Raw genomic sequence first — 18,548 nt, forward strand, 5'->3', positions numbered from 1 at the left:
GCATTTTCCTCCTCAACTGCATTTACTACACATTTTAATGTTCAAGAATGTCCCCAGGATAGCTAACAATGCAATAACACAGCAATCTGAACATTTCTAGTAACATTCTGAAATCTAAGTGGCCAATACACAAGTACATAAGCAGTCCATCTTGTAAGTACTATTCAAGATAGCTTGGAAAAAGAATAGGACAGAAATATATCAATGTAACCATCCATATGTCAACAGCTTAAACTGATGTTAATTTATACATATTACCTGTGGCCTATTCAGCTAAAATCCATTTACCGTGTTTATATGGATTATATGCAAAGATCAAAAAGGTGGGATACGGGAGAAAAGAAAGAACATACAGCAACATATTTCCTCTCACTAAGACTTGTCCAGATAACAAAGAGTAAAACTGCTGACATTTGGACTAAATCATGTGAATGACTGAATTTGTGGTAAGTTTCACTTCCATTATGGTGATCCTCAAATACTATTTTGAAGGTGATACAAAGACTATTCCATGCATTGAGGAAAATTATTTTCATTGAAATGAAAATTACCTAGTCTCAGCCTTTCCTGACTAGTCTCCCCAAATCACTTCACCACTTACTTAGATTGTAAATTTTATGCACAAAAATCATCTTTTCAGTTTGCCAATAGAATGCTAAGCCCAGTAGTCTCCTGTGTGCAACATGAGTGCAGGCAAATAACAGAAGTGTTTAGGCTGACTGATGAGCACATGCTGACAGTTGGGACTTTCCACACAGAAAACTGCAGAACAAGCATCAATGAGTCAAAACCACTGTCAAAAGATTTGATCAACAATTTGACCAGGGCACCGGCACCAACATCAACATCGAGCATGGAAGACCTCTTTATGAGACCAGCACTGATTGTTTCCTCAAGAGAATCCCTCTCAGTATCCCTGTGGGTTGTGTATTCTTTACCCAGGAGGAAGAGCACCACCTAGTGAAGCTCTGCATCGGTTCTTGAAGCACCTCCACAATCCTGGCAATCCCGTTCACCCGTGATTGTCTCGCCATATTCGCCAGCCAGAGCAACTGGTGGTATAGCTCTCACGAATACAATGTACTGCAAGTGACAGAATGATGCAATGCTAAATATTTTTCTTTCAGTGCCTCACATGGAGCATTTTGTCCTTGAACTTATTCCAAGCTCTTTAATATTGCTGAGAGTGACCGAGAATAAGCCCCATATAATGATCTATTGAAATAAACTATTTCATAGGACACAAAGGGTAGAATTCCCGTTTGAAGCAAGAAGTATAGAACTGCAGCATATTTAAAATTAAATATATACACACATATATATACACACAAACACACATATATACAAAAATGGCAAGCCAAAGTCCTGTGCTTTGACCTGCACAACAGCACAACATGGCTTATTTTCCATAATTTAAAATGAGAGCTCCTAAACTTTGGAATATGGAACTAGAAAGGATTGTCAAGTCCAGTATCCTGGGATCAAATTTTGCCCTCAGTTTCTGGAGGGAAAAAGAGGTAAAGCAAAAGAATCCCAGAGACAAGAGTGCTGGCTGGGGCTTATCTCATCAGCTATGCACCAAAGTTTCTGTTACAAGGCTGATGGCATGACAGCTACAAATGCATCACAGGTATATACAAATACAACTACATAAATAGAGCATTTCCATAGACTTTTCTTGTGAATGTACCTCAAAATGAGATACAAACACCACTTCAATATAAGAACAGGACAGTGTATTTAGTAAACTGCTCAACATGAACTTCAACATCCAAAAAGCTATAGAAGTGGAGTTGATGGTAAAGAGAAAGACAGATTGGAACTATTTTCTTTCCACTATAAAAAACCCTGAGTACTTCAGGTCACAACTGACTGTAGAACAGCAAATTACTTAAACTCTGAAAAGATTTTCCTTTAGCAGAGGTACTATTCTTGTACTACAGGTTTTTAAGACATGAGCACAGATAAAGCACTGTATCATTCATTCCTATTTTAAACAAGCCAAAGGTATTTCTCCTCACTTTTGAGAATCAAACCAACGCTTTAACTTTACTGGCCATTAGTATGGCTCCTTTACTGTGATGGACACTGATATGCCCTCCAGATCACAGGAGCCACATATGAAATCTAGTATTTCATTCAGGTAGTGTGATGATTCCAGCAAGCCACAGACATGATTTATGAAAGGATACTAAAAACCTTTAGCTCCTAGTGACTTGAATGAGATTTGTTGTTGCTTAGTAACTCTTAAAAAAAACAGAGACATTTGAAAACTAGTAACACTGTGAGCAGCTGTGTAGAAAACTTGTTGTTTATAGTATTCTGATATCTAAAGCTGCATTCCTATGACTGTAGTACTTTACCATTTAACGTGGTATTTTGATAAACTTAAGGTACTCTGTACAAAGTAAACAGTTGATCTTTACAGAATTTCACTGAGATTTCTTTAATTATATTGCAGACCACCTATTTTGTAGATGATACAGCTAAAATAAGTTACTCATGACATACAGAAATTTTAGTATAGCCCTGTATGATACCATTTATTATTGACACACTAAGTTTTCCATTTGCTAAGAAGCTATCCTGTTTTATAATTTTGGACTTATGCCTGCAGCTTTAAACACTCTAACATCAGGGGTTTTGTGGTATAGCCACAAAATACTCTGTATTTTCTCCTCCAAACAGACAGAAGTATACAACATGAAGAAAATTCTTATTGTAAAATACCTGCCTCAAGTTTGTGTAATTTTGAAAGTTATTATTAAGCTTTGTCATTCTTCTTTTCAATTTTGATTCTATATCAAATGCAAATCTTTGGCTCTGCTGATATCAAGAGATGCTGTGAAATCTACATCTGAGGGCAGAATCTACCTCACACAAGACTAATACTTCTTACAGTCTGTAGTTCAGAGAAGTCTAGGTGTTAAGAAGAACTAACGTCTTTCAAAAGGCATTCAGTAAACTGCTTATACATCCTGATATGAAAGGAGATCAGAAAAACTGTGGTTTTCCATCAGAATTTCGGGTGCTTTTGAAGAACAGCTAACCAAGGTATTTCGGTGCAGTTCATTTTCATAACGTGGAAGACAAAGTACAACAGTGTCACATCACATACATGATATATTGTAAAACCTATTATATATTTAAATGCCCTCTAATACAACCTTTGGTCATGTTTATCCAACTATGAATCAATAATCAAATTAGAATAAAAGGGGGCCCGGCTGGCATAATAGTCTTTCCAAAATAAATTTCATGGGAGCTGTATACTATTTTTTTTCAGTGCTAATTTCTGTTTATTTAACAACAAAGAACAATCACAAAAACCTAACAGCCACAAAAGTGACATGCCAGTAAAAGTCCTGACGCCACAGACTGTGATGAAAGCAGATCCACCCCACTGCTCCTGCTTGTCTCAGGGCAGCAGGACTCTGCACGGGCAGGAGGATATTTATAACTGCTAATCCTTTTGTTAGTTAGACTACTGAGATACTACTATTAATGCATATGCATATACATACATGTACATTCATATTATGCAACCACATTCATCATCAAGAATAAGTGGAAGGGAAAAAATTCCTTTGGTGTTATAGGGAGCAGTTTTCACTTTCAGCTGAATACTTCTTGTACATTTGACTTGTATTGTGAAGGTGTCCTCTGTGTTTGCTATGTCTTTCTCCATGGTACAATCCTTACTCCCCAGAACTTCTTCACACTACCTTAGTCAAACAGGATTCAGCACAGGTCAGAGAAAGAAAGCAAACACACAACTCCAGCAGAAGTGGTGCAGAAGAGCTAATACAGCTTCAAAATTCCCATATTACCCAGTTTCAGTAAAAAAACAGTACACGAATGCCAGGAGAATGATCATTTCACTGTGATAGATAAATTCCTGTCTGGATGGTCCTTGGTGTTTATTTGGTTCTTGCTTAAGGTTTTTCAGATTTTAACCAGCACATCTTTGATATGAATACAACATGATAAATCATTAGAGACCCTCCCAAAAGGATTTCTCATTTCAATGACACCGTGGATCTAATAGACTTTAGTTTCATTTAACATCAAAGACGTCCTCAATTGAGTATAACTAGTACAACTATAAAAATCTTGAAAAATAGGCCTCTTCATTGGAAAAATATGGATAAGTTATACATTACAGTTATACATTTCCAGTTTCTATTCATCAGCAATAAACTTTTAGCAAGAAGTATATTTGAGGGAAGAAAAAGTAATAACAGTAAGTAAAAGCAGGAGTAATGTCTTGGGTTTTGATGCCCTGATCACCTTCACAGACAAAGCAGGTTCTCTGAAACTCAGCCCATGAAACTGTTTTCTCAGAGACACACAGAGCATTACAAACAAATTGAGAGAGATCCATAGCAGCATCTGACAAAGGAAGCTTTCAAACACAGATAAACACACACATGAGCACAAAACAGGCTTCAAATTTTAGGAGGCTAAATAGTCCAAATGTCACACTCCCATTCCTGTCCACTGAGAAGTCTGTATGTTATCTGGTAAAATCTACCCTGACAGTTACAATGGCTTTATGAGATGCTCCTATACCTGTTCCTACAGGTCCATTTCTCGGGCAGTCTGCTATCCTGCATTTACCCAGGCAGTTCTCACTCTTCAAATGAAACTGCAGTTCCCAACTCTGCTTCTCAGATAGTTCAGCTCCAACGTTCAGCCAACCTCATTTCCACTGTATTCCAGTTACCCTTATAACCAACACGCACTTTAATAACTAGTTCAACCTTTTTATCTCCAGCTTTTATTTGTAGCTGGTGGCAATCTCTTGCCAAAAATCAATATTCTGAGCCAATCCCTTCACCAAGGAAAATTGTACATGTACTTTTTCTTAAGTGTATCATCATCTCAAAATTTTATCTAAAGATATTTTTCTAAAGTGGTCTATCTCCTCCTACTACTAATGCCACCCTCAAAGTTTTCTTCCCTTATTCATTTTTCTAAGGTTCATATTACCACTACTAAAATCCAGACTTTTCTTGTCCTACCACTGTAATCTGTTTCCACTAAAAAAAAGAAGGGAAAAAGAAGAAAGAGGAATAATGGAAGCCATTCCAAGTAGTATTTTGCTATCTCAGCCCTAGTGGCTCCCTCTTCTATAGAAAACAGTTTGCTCTTTTTTTACCAAAAAAAGGATTTTTAGCTTTTCCTATGCTCTGACATGTCCCTGAGGTGCCTCAGTTTACTCATCAGAGAATAATTCTGTGCATCTCTTTTACAAATGAGACACAGTTAAAACCCAGCTACTGCTCACACTCACATTTTATACTGGCAGTGTTCACCTTTCTACAACTCTGTCTGAAAAGTTTTATAGCATGTAAAAAACAATTAAATATATTTTGCTCTTTTCTATGTTCTGTTCCTTCTAGGTTGAATCTGGGATTTAGATTTCTAAAGGGACTTTTCGTTTATATAGCTAGTGGCAGTCAAGACCAAAAAGTCAAAATTCTGAACTGATCACCATGGAAAATAAGCCAAATTTCCTCTCTTTCAGTAGCTTTTTAGATTTGAAGAAGCTGGTGCAGTGTTCCCTGCACTAAAAATTACAAATATATTTCAATTAATTTGAGATTCCTGAATTTGGAAGATAGTCACATTGTAAAAAGTTGTATTTACATGTAAATATTTTATTATATTTATCAGTACAGTTCATATCAGCTTTGGTGGGAATCTGTCAAATATATGATACAGGTTATTATAAAAATTCCTGCAGTTCACAAAGAATATTGTTAGTCTGAAGTAAAGGAAAACAAAACTCCAAAACAAACAAATTCTGCCCCGACACTGCACGTCACTATCAATAGCATCATTGTTTCCATAGCTACAAATGTAGACTGCTTCAAAGGAAAGAAGCAGAGAGACTGAAAATGACAATGCACAATCAAAACAGGAACATACATTTTCCAACGGCACATGTGGGATGGAGGAAGTAACACGGGGGCACAGAATGTTGTGGGGTTTTTGCATTTGACAGTAATGCCAGTGATCTGAGAACATCAAGCTCAGAAAAGTAGCAGTAAGCCTCTTGCTGCAGTATCACTTGATGTATTTCTACACCTAGTGGAAGGAAGAGGAGAACACAGAGAACAGAAAATACCAGCAGGAGTCATCAAAGCAGGGCAAGTACTCCTCTCGCTGATCTAGCCACCTGCAGACTCAGACACATTTTCAACCAGTTTCCTTGGAATTTTCAGTGGTTCAGTACAGTTATGAAGACAATCAAATCCTTTACATATTGCTCTTATCACAAATGGTGACAAAACATATACACTACACCTAATATTAACTATAACCAGCCCAGGAGAGGATATAGCAAAGTGAATTACTCTGCAGAGGGTAGATACAAAACATGAGGGTGAGAGCATATGGTGAAACAAAAGGGATTCCACAGCATCTAGCAACTAGTCTGTGCTTCAGTATTAAGTTCCTGCCCTCTAAATTTAGCTATGCAAAAAGCCTACTTCACTATCAATCAACTACTCCAGAAGTACAATGTCCTCATAATATACTGGATAGGAAGGTAAATTCCTGTTTTTCCTACAACAGGAATTCCTGAGGTGGACCTTTCTCTGTCACTTCTATAACGATGAGTGTAGGAATAAAACTATGACCAGCAACCAAGACTAACAACAGTGCCACTCTTCTTGTCAAAAGAAGAAACAGCATAATCTAGAGGTATACTGTAATTTAACATAAAATTTTATAAATAAATAAACAAATAAATACACCACCCTAGGAAAGAAAGAAAGAAAAAATATTTATCTCTACTACCTTAGAATACCCTTGACATTTCCAGTGTAGTAACAAAAAAGCCCTGGGATCAGGATGCCTCCATAGGTTGTGATGGCATATTCAAAAATGCACAGCATCAGAGCAATTCTTCCCTTCACTGCATGGCTATTGCTCTTTACAGCATTTACTAAGTATCACACTTTGGAGGCATGGCTTCTATCACAGAATCACAGAATACGCTGTGGAAGAGAACCACAAGGATGATTGAGTCCAGCTCCTGGCCTGGCGCAGGACCATCCCCAAGACTCACACCAGGTGCCTCAGAGTATCACCCAAACACCTCTGTCAGGTTTGGTGCTGTGACCACTTCTCTAAGGAGCCTGTTTCAGTACCCAACCACCCTTTGGGTGAAGAACCTGTTTCTAGTATCCAACCTAAACCTCCCCTGACACAACTTCAGGCCATTCCCTTTCATTCTGTCAATGAGATCTCCCCTGCATCTCCTCTTCTCCAGGCTGAACAGACCAAGTGACCTCAGCTGCTCCTCATATGGCTTCTCCTCAAGGCCCTTCACCATCCTCGTTACCCTCCTTTGGACACTCTCTATCAGCTTAATATCTTTCTTATATTGTGGTGCCCAAAAACCCACACACTGTCCCAGGTGAAGCCTCACAGTGCAGAGCAGAGAGGGACAGTTCCCTCCCTTGACCGGCTGGTGATGCTTTGCCTGATGCCCCCCAGGACACAGTTGGCCCTTCTGGCTGCCAGGGCACTGTTGACTCATATTCAACTTGCCATTGACCAGGATCCACAGGTCCCTTTCCTCAGCACTGCTTTCCAGACCATAATAAACTAAGGAGTTTGAGATTACAAATTCAGGCCTTGCTATACATGAGTACTGGCATATATAACTTTCCACAACTGTCACAGAAACAGAACAAACATCTCATTATCTTTATTAGAGCACTGAAAGCCCCAACTGTTAGTGATTCTAATCAGCTTTGGCAAAAGCTATTTTAACACTTGGGGCAGTGAGGAAGGTAGAGAATCAAAGTCTAAGTCACAAGAATATTACTTTTCAGAGAGGGCTAATCTTATTGCTGCAAAATAAAGCTATCAGTTCTTAAATGAGGCTAGTTCAGAGAGCAATACAATAATCATTAAACTTACAAATCAGAACTCCTAATCCTTGCAGCACATGTTTGACTAAAAAAAGCAAGCTAAGCCCAGACCAGAAAGATAAACAAAGGTTTAGCAAGACCAGCAGTAGGTCTCAAAGAGAAGTTCCTCATACACAACCTTTATTCTTTCAATTATTTGTGCAGAGATTAAAAAAAAAAAAAAAAAAAAGGTAGGTCAGGCTCTGAAACTTAGAAAAGCATCACAGTATTGGCTTTCTACTACATCTCAAGTTCCTTCTTTAAGAGCTAGTTTGCAGTAGCTAGTTAGTGTTGCCAAAATCTGAGGTTTCTTCGTGAGCAATTTTTGATGTTAAAATACTGTAGATTCTAGTCTCTTATCTCTTTTAATTGCTGACTGTAATGGACTCTGTTGGAGTGGAAGTGAAGGAAGGGGTTTTACATTTTTCATATTGCCTCAGGCTACTAGCAGAAAAATTCAGGACTTTTTCTAAGGTACGTCAGTGCCAATGATATGTCACATGCCATTACTTTATAATTAGGCTGATAGACAAAAAGAATAATGCAGCTGACATTCTATTAAAATAAAAATTATTCCCCAAGGCATAAAAACACTGACACAAGCATCTTAAAAGGCAGTGTAAAAATGATATAGAGAACTATTTATCTCTGCTGCTGTCTTTTCCATCACAGATTCAAATAAGTAATTCTAATTTATGTATGTATTGAATATTTAATTATCCTATGCTGAGTTTTTTTAAAAATTCATATCTGAAAGCAAAATGTAAGAATATTCTTCTTTGGCTAGGAATAAAAGATACTATGAGAATAACAGGCTATCTGCATGGTGTATTACTCGAGATTAAAATTTGATAATCTGCCTTTCTACAATTCTTCAAATAAGTAACTAATCACAAACCAAATACATTAAAAAAAAAAAAGAAAACCAGCCTCTTTTGTCAAGAGTTTGAAATTTAATTAAAATGCAGTAATGATTCTATAACAATTCAGTGTTAAATACTGAATTTGTAAACACTAGCACCTCATTCTGTATAGAATTTTCTATAAAATGCTCCTAATAGAACCAGGATTGAGACAATGAAGGGGTGTAATTCCATGTAGTTTAGAATACACTTAGTTCAGATTGTGTTAGACATTTTAGAAGAATTATCAGGTTACAAAATTGTGGTTTATAGCATAAGCAACAGTCTTCACTCAGCATGGCTAGATTTCACCTCTTCATTAACACAAGTAGTAAGAGAGGCCCCATCTATTCCTTGCAGGTACACATCATAAAATGCGTGCTATTCCATCTGTTGATGTTGTATAAAGTACTAGAAGAAAACATTTCCACATTTGTGGATTTCAGCAATTTTATTCAAAATATAAGACTACAAATTCAGTTTCAGACTGAAGCCAGCCAATAGCACATTTAGATTTTTTTCTAGCAACTATTAATATTTTTCCAGTTGGCCAAAAAAAGAGAGTCCTTCATGAAGCTGTCAGTTGTAGTTCTTTGTTCACTCTGTACAATGCTTTCATTCCCAACACAATGACAGACAGAGAAGTATTGTGTTTTCAAATGTATTACAAGGAATCCTGTGATTTAGTTGTTCCTATAAAAGATTTATATTCAGAGATTATATATTCTGAAGTGAAATAATTTCCTCATAACTATCCTTCTCTTATATTCTAGACCCAGAATTTAGAACACATTTGCTTACAGCAATATCATATTTCAGGAAAGGGCAGGTGACTTTTTTAAAAGTTATCTATTATTTTGTTGCCTGTTCCTTGAGCACTGCCAAAGGAAGGGCTACTTAGCTTTCTCTCTGTACTCTAATGTAGTGTGCCATAATCTTAAATGATCTTTTGATTCACCATGCTACAAAAATAAGTAGACATACAAAAACAAAAAAGGGCATGTAATACTCTAGACAGTCAGCATTTTTCAAAAGTTTAATATTTAGTGCACCACTTGCACTTTAGTGACAAGAGATAGCCCTCTGCTACACTGGAAGACACCATCTTTTTACCAATGATTTGCAGAGAACTGATAAGGTGTTTGACGCTTTGATTTGCTGAGCAGACATCTGAGGTGGTGTGTCCTATCCCCTCTCTCCGTTTTCACATCTTCCCTGCATCACCAGGATTCTCCTCATTTGCCTCAGCAGTTCCATTTCCATCTGGAGGCAGCTCAAAGGCAATGTTAAATTTTGGCATGAGGTCATACTAAATACCATGTTTCCAAGCTTTGTGTCATAGCACGTGTCACAGTTCCTTGAAGCAACTCTCTACAGGAGAAGAGAAATAATTTTTCTGTGTTGCCCCTCTGTGTACTAAGTAAGCTGAGAAAAGACCTTTTCCTCAGCGTGGAAGTAAATGGTAAATGTGGAGAGATTCAGTTTAGAAAAATCAAAAACCTATAATGAGCAACATAAGCTTTGGTATACTGCTTTTAATAAATACAGCATAATTTCATGTATAAATTCACGTGTACTATTGCATTTTGAAACACATTTGTGGTGTTAATGGCAAGGTAATCCCGCATTTTTCTAGATGGGCATTCTTAGACAGGATAACCACAGTTAGGTTCATAAATTCATTCACTTATGTTAAAGGTGCCTAATTTTACAAAACAACAGCTACAACAAACTGAAATCAGCAATATATCTGAAAATAAGAGGAGAAAAAACTCATGCATCAGACTTCAATTCAAGACTGTTTTTTAGTTTCAGGGAAAAGAACACTTACCACAGTTACTGATGAAACCTCAGTTCACCTCAAAGACTAAACTGAGTATATACCAGATGCTTTCTATTACAGTTAACTTCTAAAGGGAAAAGTCAATGCCTCTAACAAAGTAAAAGTATTGATTTTTTTCCACCTGCTAAAAACAACCACAAACAAGTTAGAAAGTCCTGTGTTCTAAGAATAAAAGAGAGTTGCATAATTACTTATTTCAGTTTGCAACAGCAAAATTATTTTTCTCCATTATTATTAGAATTTATTTTGTTATTCTTTTTTGATAAATACAATTTAAAAAATGTATAAACACATCTCAAAATCCCCAAGATTTATTCTCACTTAAATGAAAACGCAGTGGCTAAATAAGCCCCACTGCTGGAGTTCAACACCTGGAAATTTGTATATTGATGTTATTAGAATAACTAAATTAGAATTCTTCCCAGAGAAAATTTCTAGACTGTATGTGTTTGGGGTTTTTTTAAGTTGTGGCAATTGTGGACAAGAGATATCTTTAATCAGTTTTTCCCCTCATATGAAATAAGTTAATGGTTCTGACTTCCCTGCATGAGAGAAATATTGTACTGTACAGGTAATATTTAGCTTTAATATATATTAATTAATTTTACAAATAGACTTTGCAAGTGAACACCTGACCTCAAAACATGTTCCAGTCTGGCACATGACCAACCCCATGTATCCTATGTATCAATGCAGAAAGTGACTAAAATACATCAAGTATTTCAAACTGAAAACCAGCTGTTTCTGAACACGACGCAAAGTTGACACGTGCATGCATTTCACCATTTCAAACAACAGATGCAGTCATTTCTCTATTCATGAAACTGGAGAGAAACAGCAAAAATAATGGCCTCACTTGCTAAGCAAAAGAGTCCACGACTTTACCTTTCTTAGCTTCTGAAAAACACAAAGGCTTACCTTTCTGTACACCAGCATGTTTGGGGATTCATCAGCCACCCCATTGCTGCTTTGCCCATAATTATTTCCTTGTGCCATGTCCCACAAATTTGATCCGCTTTTGGATGTTGCACTGTAAAAGGTAAAAGTGGTTTCAGTAAGGAATCGCCTCAGGTCTCCTTGTTTCCCTGCTGATTAATGGACCTGACTTTCTCCTAATATGTTATCAAAATCAGTGTATGCTCTTACTCCAACGGATATGTACATTGGAGCAAAGCTGCTAATTCACCATTTACTGTCATTACTCTCTTTTGCCTGTAAATAATGGATGTAATACGTTAATCTAATTTAGACGTTAATGAATTGTCATTCCGAATAGCTCACCGACACACCGCTAACCACCACATCACGCAGACGCTTCCTGACAAAGCGGTCCTTCCTCCCCTTCAGGGGCTCCAACAAGAGACGCTCCGCACCTTCCCGGCCAGTTTTGGGAGGATTGGCTCGGGCCATGACGCATATTCAGCAGCGTCCTCTGCTCACGGCTCGGGCCGTAGCAACTTTTGTAACATTCAAACTCGCAAAAAGCAAACCAGACGCTTTGAACTTCTCTGTAATTCACCGTCACATCTGTGCTCATACACATATGCCGGGGCAGGGAAGTGGGTGACGAGGGAAAAGGAAGAAACAAGCCAGAACATCTTTGGGTTGCTTTCACTACTTTGATCGTACTTCACCGAACAACACCGGCTCCCCCGCCAGCCGCATCTCCTCCCCGCCCTCCCTCGGCTCACACGGGAGCTGCACTAGGCAGGAGCTGGGATCATGCCGTAGCTCCGGCTTTGCACGCAGGTGTGAGAATGTGCTCCATCTACAGACCACACCGGCGGCTGCGGAGAGCCCGGAGAGCCGCCGAGCCCCGCTCCAAGCACTCACCTCCACAGCCCTCCCCTGCTCCCCAGACCTCTCGCGTCCGGGCTCCGCTGCCCCCCGTCCGCTCTCCGGCCCTCGCTGCCCCCGCACCGCCGGCCGGGGGTGCGCGGCTCCCGGCGGCCAAGGGCCGGGAGCACCGGCTCTCCCGCGGGCAGCCCTGCGCGGAGCCCAGCGCTCCAGCTCCAGCACCCGCAGCTCCAGCACCGCGGACAGCGCCAGCGGCAGCCGCGGTGGAGCCGTCCGGGATGGCCGGCGGGAGCGGGGCCCCGGCCCCCCGGCGGGCGGCGCGGGGCGGGGGGCGCGGAGGGGCGCGGAGCCCGCCCGCTCGTTTACCTCCTGGGCCAAGGTCACTGCGCGGTGGCCGCGGCTCCTGCCTCCTCCTGCTGCTCCTGGCGCGCCCCGCGCGGTGGGTGTCAGCCGGCGGCGGGCGGAGGGACGCGGCGATCGCTCATCACACACACGCACACACACACGCACTGCGGGCGGAGGCGCTGCTGCTGCTGCTGCTGCTGCTGCCGCCGCCGCCGCCGAGGCTGCGGCTCTCCCGTGCGCTGCCGGAGCGGCGGCGGCTCAGCTCCCTCCCCGCAATGGAGCGGCCGTCACGTGGGGGACGGGCACGTCAAAGGTGCTGCCGCTGCCGCTGCTCCGCCACACAGCAGCAGCAGCCCTCCTCCTTCTCCTTCTCCTCCTCCTCGGCGCTCTCGGCTCGCTCACCGAAAACAGCGGCCAAGAAACTGCAGCAGCCAGCAGATCTGGCAGCAGCCCCTATAAATGAGATTAGGCAGCACTGGAAGGCTGGGCAGGAAGAGAATGTGGGCTAATGGGATAGGGGAGGGGAGGGAAGGGAAGGAAAGGAAAGGAAAGGGGGGAGTTGGTGGGGAAACTGTGTCGCCTTCTTCATACTCCTTTACCGGCAGCAACAGGGAATCAGCCTTTTCCTCTGCGTTATGCTGGCCACTTTCTGTACTTTTTTCAGTGAGAATTAGGGAGAGCTTGTGCCCTGTTGGCACTGATGATCTCTCTGAGCAGTAGCACAGAAAGAGCAGAGAGCGAGTCTGTTCCAGCCAGAAAGGAATAAGCCCTGAGGACACCTCAAGACACCTTCGGGACTGTTTTGCTATGTCCCAGGCAACTGCCTAATTTGTGAAGGCCTTGTATTGGCCTCGACAAAAGAAAAAGATCAGGTCTGTCAGTCTTACTTCCTCATCATGCACAGACAAAAATACTTCGCTTTTCCAAAGAGGTTCAAATGCCCAGAACTCGATATCCACAAGAACACAAGATACTTAAGTGGTTAAGCTTTGGGATATTCCCATTTGAAAGTGTCTTTTCTGGAAACAGCAACTCTTACTATAAGAATGATCTTGCAAAAGAAGTCGTCATCAACTGTGCACTGCACCTTGTGGAGTGTGCACTGGTAAATCACGCAATTCAAGAACAGAGGTTTCCATACATACTGAGTCATGTCAACCCTTACTTGCTCTATTTTTCTCACACCTCGGACAGACTCAAACCAACACTTTTCCTGCTAGAAGTTTGTTATTATCCAATACTGCAGCTTTTAACTACTCTTCCAAACTTTGCAGAGGCCTTCAGATACTTTAACAGAGAATGTGGTAAATTAGCTAAGGCAACAATAGGGAGTCATAGTGGCCGCAACAAAATGAAGGAGAAAGGAAAGAGCAGATCTGGACTTCTTGGAGACACAAAGAAAGGAAGACACAGGTTTGATAATGGTCATAGAACCATTACACCAGAGTAAAGAAAGATGAACTCCAGCACGAACAGGAATGTTTTGCAGAGACAGAAGTAGTAAAAGATGAAATAACATAACACAGGATAAGAACCATCAACTCAGTTCAATGAGATACATTGGCAGAAAAGGAAAGGAGCTCTGTAGCAGACAGACATAGTGTGTCTCAACTTTGACAGAGATTTAGAATAATTTAGTATGTCAAAAGGAAAAGGCAATATGAAAACAAATGGTGTGAAAAAGAGAAATCTGGAGTTTTAAGGTGGGAGAGAATAAGGGAAAGAATTAAATAGCACAAGTGTAAAGTGAAGAAGTATCAATGTTGAAAACAGTGGGAAGAGAAATCTATGAAACTAAAGAATAAACAGAGAATGGAGAAAAGACCTGTTTCCCATTAAAATTCATTTGACATACAATAGCATCTTGGAGAGGCTAATGAAGTCTGAATCAAAATATTAATCTTCCAACAGATCCTGTGATTCAGTCTAGTCCGCTATCGAGAAATGGGAACCAGCAGTAAAGATCTCAGTCTATAATTTCCCTAGCTTTCACACAGGCATTCCAGAAGAGCAGCAGTGCAGTGTTCAGAGCTCACCAATTTGACTATATAAGACTGACAGGTGCACTGGAAGACAAGGGAGATGCCTCCTCAGACCTGCTAAGAACACAAGTGACGCCTTGTGGCTGTATGGCATGAAAATAAACTCAAAAATCTTATTTGTCAGACTGGTGTTTAAATTTCTTTTTGAGAAAAAAAATGGGAACTTCACAAAATATAGTTCAAATGTATTTTTAACCTCAAAGATGGATAGAAGGAAAAACCTTAAAAATATTGATAATTCCTTCCACTTGTTCTGCAAGACAACACTTAACCTAGTAATTGTGTTAAAGGGCATAAAAATCAAACATTAGCAAGTTTCCAATAAAATCATTGTTTTCTTAATCCGAGTAATTTTTTTTCTTTGAAAATATTCAAATTTTATTAACATAAATGCAGTTCTAAAGCAGAGCAATGACGTGGGCTCACTGAAGTTATAAGGTGTTTTTCCAGTAATGTCAAAAGGAACTATATTCCACATAGTCTTTAATCTTGTCCTCAGAACTAGAGGAATAACTTAGACATATCGGTGATGTGTCTCATAACTACAGAGTTGTTACACTGGACAGCTTTGGTGGACCACCAAAATTTTTTTCACTTCACCAGCATGTTCACTGTCAAAACAAAGTAGAAGTTCTAAACCCTAAAGGGGTTAAACAGAAGAGAAGACCATAAATAACCCAAAAGAATTTCATTTTTGACACTATTTTGTGGTGAAAGAAACCCTGGGCTGGACTACTTCCATAAATGCAAGCAGAAAGAAAATAATATGTAATGGGATAATCTCATTCTATTGTAGTTGGATGTGTTTGTTCAATAGCCTATAAAAGGCTTTAATTCATAAATTACTTACACATCTTTCCTATGTTGAAAGTCATCACTTATCTCATAGGCAACCAGCATTAGCCTTCCCAGAAAGCATGGTCTGCCAGAAGAGGAATGGCCTTTTCAAAATGCAAGGCAAAACTACTCATTAATAAAACAAAGATGATGGGGAAAGGCTGCCAAGGGGCAGCTTTATCTAACAAGGCAATAAAGTACACATGATTGAACAAGGTGGTGACTACATTTTCTGTGTTTAGTTTGAATTGTCAATACAACACAAGTATTCCAATAACATCACATGCACGTGGCACTTTTAAGTAAAAACATTATGTCAGGATGTATACAACAATCTATCTGGACATGATCAGAAATTTTGCTTTCTGTCCTGCTGATCAGTACTGTAGCATTATGTCAGTATGCTGCCTATATCCATCAATTTATCTTGCCTTATGCCTAGACTGAATGTTCCTTGGAGTAAAGACATGCTGTGCAAGCTCTTAGCACAGCATGATCTTGTTCCATGACCAAGTCTCTAAAACATTACAGCACTATAAACAGTCACATTCAAATTTACTAAAATAACACAAGCATTCTATTTAACTAGACTCTAAACACTGACAAGACTTAATACTGTGCTATCTTAAAGTATAAAACCCACTTTTTTTTTTTCTACTAGCCTGGTTAAACACAGAGACAGTCTGTTTACTTTATTTGAACTCATATATTTGTGACCCTACAGAACTACAAGTGTTTCACTGCCAGGCTCTGAGCAGGTAGCTAGTGATTCCAGGCCCAATCCTTGGCCTTTTTGATGGGATCTGAACACCTGCTCCTTCAGGAGTGATTTGCAATCAATCTATTTAATGTAGGTTTTCAAATGTCATTCCAATGACTACAGGTTACAGTATGTATTTTCTAGAACTGAACCTAAGACTGACTTACAAAATTCACCACTTCCTCCATGGCCCTTTTTTAAGCTCTAGGCATTTGGTTTGTCACCAACCTTCCAACCTCATTGGAATTTTAAATTTCTTTGTCAATTTATGTTGCTGAAGTACCAAGCTTTTGTTGCTTTGGTACTCTGTTGGTTAGGGAAAGAGTTAAAAACAAAAAAGAAGGAGGTCACTAAAAAGCAATCGGGATTTAACAAGAAAAATTATGATTTGATAGAAAAAGAAATGAGTCATGGACAGACAATTTCACAGGAATAGAAAATTATTAGAAATAAGGAAAGCCCACATTTCCGTAATCTTTTTTCTAAAGTATGAAATATAGGTATATGTACACACCCCCAAAGAGAACACAGTACAATTTTCATATATTTAAAACCTTAATGCAAATTTTTCATACCCTACTGAAAATGTCGATTATTACTGGAACAGAAAATCCACAGCTACATAGAATTTGATACCAATATGGTGGTCCACCAAAGCTATCCAGGAAAATCCAACAGCTTCTGCAGGCAAAGCAGAACAATCTCAAGCACTTGCACTGCAGTCCTGACAATTTAGCCAGTTCTAACTTTACCCAAAAGAGGGCAGACTTTCTCAGGCAAAGAGAAAGGTTATGGTAGCTAGCTGACGTGCAACTAGGAATTTTTTTCCCACAGAAAGAACTACCACAACCGGCTATATACTCTCATTTCCTCATAAAGTGAGAGTGTTTACAGAAATGAAACATATCATATACACAGCATTTCTTTAAAATTACCTGGAAGAACCATGATTAATTAGTCCCAATCTTATAATAAATTTCCAACTGAAGAAATCAACCAAGTATGTAGGGATAGAACTAATCTCTAGAGGAAAAAAAAAAGATGGGGTTTAGCGGTAAATTTACATGTCATCATACCAACATCCTTGACTCAAGCATGGTTCTCAATCCTGGTCTCCCAGCTTCCAGGGGAGGCTTTTCCATTTTGTGTAAAAATATTATTTACCCTGAGTTTGTCAAACAGGACACTGTCTCTGCTTCAGATAAAATAATTAAAGTAACAGTCCATTGCTCTCAGCATCTCTTATCACTTGGTATTAATGACACTCTCCTCAGAGGCAAAGATGAGCTATTTATAGGTTAATATCTACATCTTCAGATGCCACGTACTTCACATAGGAGTGTCCAATTACTGAGAACTTAATATAAAGTAGGGAAAAAAAACAGTGATGTGGTTCTGTAAATTTAGCTACAATCCTTTTAGCCCAAGATATTAGCTTAATTCAATCTGACAGTAGTTTCAGGTTTAAAAAAAAAAAAAATTGTATTTTTTTGTGACTAAACCAACACACCAAATAACAGGCTCTTCCCCTTCATTCCTCAAGAAAATCTCTCAGGTGGGCCTAATTCATAGGACAGCATTTGTTCAGATCAAAATAGAATAATCCACTTATTAAGGATTAGGTAGGAAGAAGACATTGATTTAGAATCCTTTGACGTGAAAGGACTAGAGAAAGGAAGACTCAAAAGCCCTATAAAGGGAGGGGGAAAAGAGCACCATGTATGAGAATGCCATGGTTACAGACCAGAACAGATTAATTGCCAAAAGACATCATAACAAAATTAACAGGAGACACCGAAAACTAGCTGAAGGAATAATTTGTGTGGCAAAGAATTGAGTTGATAAATAAAAATCATGCAGCAGAAGAAAACAAGGAGGGAAAAAAAAATGGCACCCAAGGGAAAAAGAAAAGGCTCAGAAGAGATGAAAAAAGAAATTGAGAATGAGGCACAGGATTTGATCACAGTTGACAGGGGGTGGTTCTTGCAAGTTGTTGAAATGTTTTTTGGGGAAGATGTGTTTAAGTTGTTCATAAGGAGAGATTAGAGAGCAACTGAGAAATTCTGAAAAGTAAAAATTATCCATTAGTGTATC

General features: G+C 39.4%; 1 protein-coding gene across 9 annotated transcripts in view; it reads right to left on the minus strand.

Annotated features, from left to right (window-relative positions):
* RGS7 (regulator of G-protein signaling 7) overlaps nt 1–18,548 on the minus strand; it is a 269,115-nt gene that overhangs the window by 226,783 nt on the left and 23,784 nt on the right. For 6 of the 9 annotated variants that reach the window (XM_017806731.1, XM_017806730.1, XM_017806738.1 and 3 more), the window contains exons 1-2: nt 11,955–12,056; nt 11,592–11,703 (exon numbers count right to left, since the gene is read on the minus strand). In XM_017806731.1, coding sequence (XP_017662220.1) covers nt 11,592–11,703; nt 11,955–11,977 — 135 coding nt within the window. In that variant the 5' untranslated portion in view covers nt 11,978–12,056. Of the gene's footprint in view, nt 1–11,591; nt 11,704–11,954; nt 12,057–12,836; nt 13,206–18,548 lie in introns of those variants that run through there. The other 3 variants (XM_017806734.1, XM_017806732.1, XM_017806733.1) reach the window with 3 other exon arrangements.

Source organism: Lepidothrix coronata, unplaced genomic scaffold (genome assembly GCF_001604755.1).
Source record: "Lepidothrix coronata isolate B3197 unplaced genomic scaffold, Lepidothrix_coronata-1.0 Scaffold16, whole genome shotgun sequence".
Classification (NCBI taxonomy): domain Eukaryota; kingdom Metazoa; phylum Chordata; class Aves; order Passeriformes; family Pipridae; genus Lepidothrix; species Lepidothrix coronata.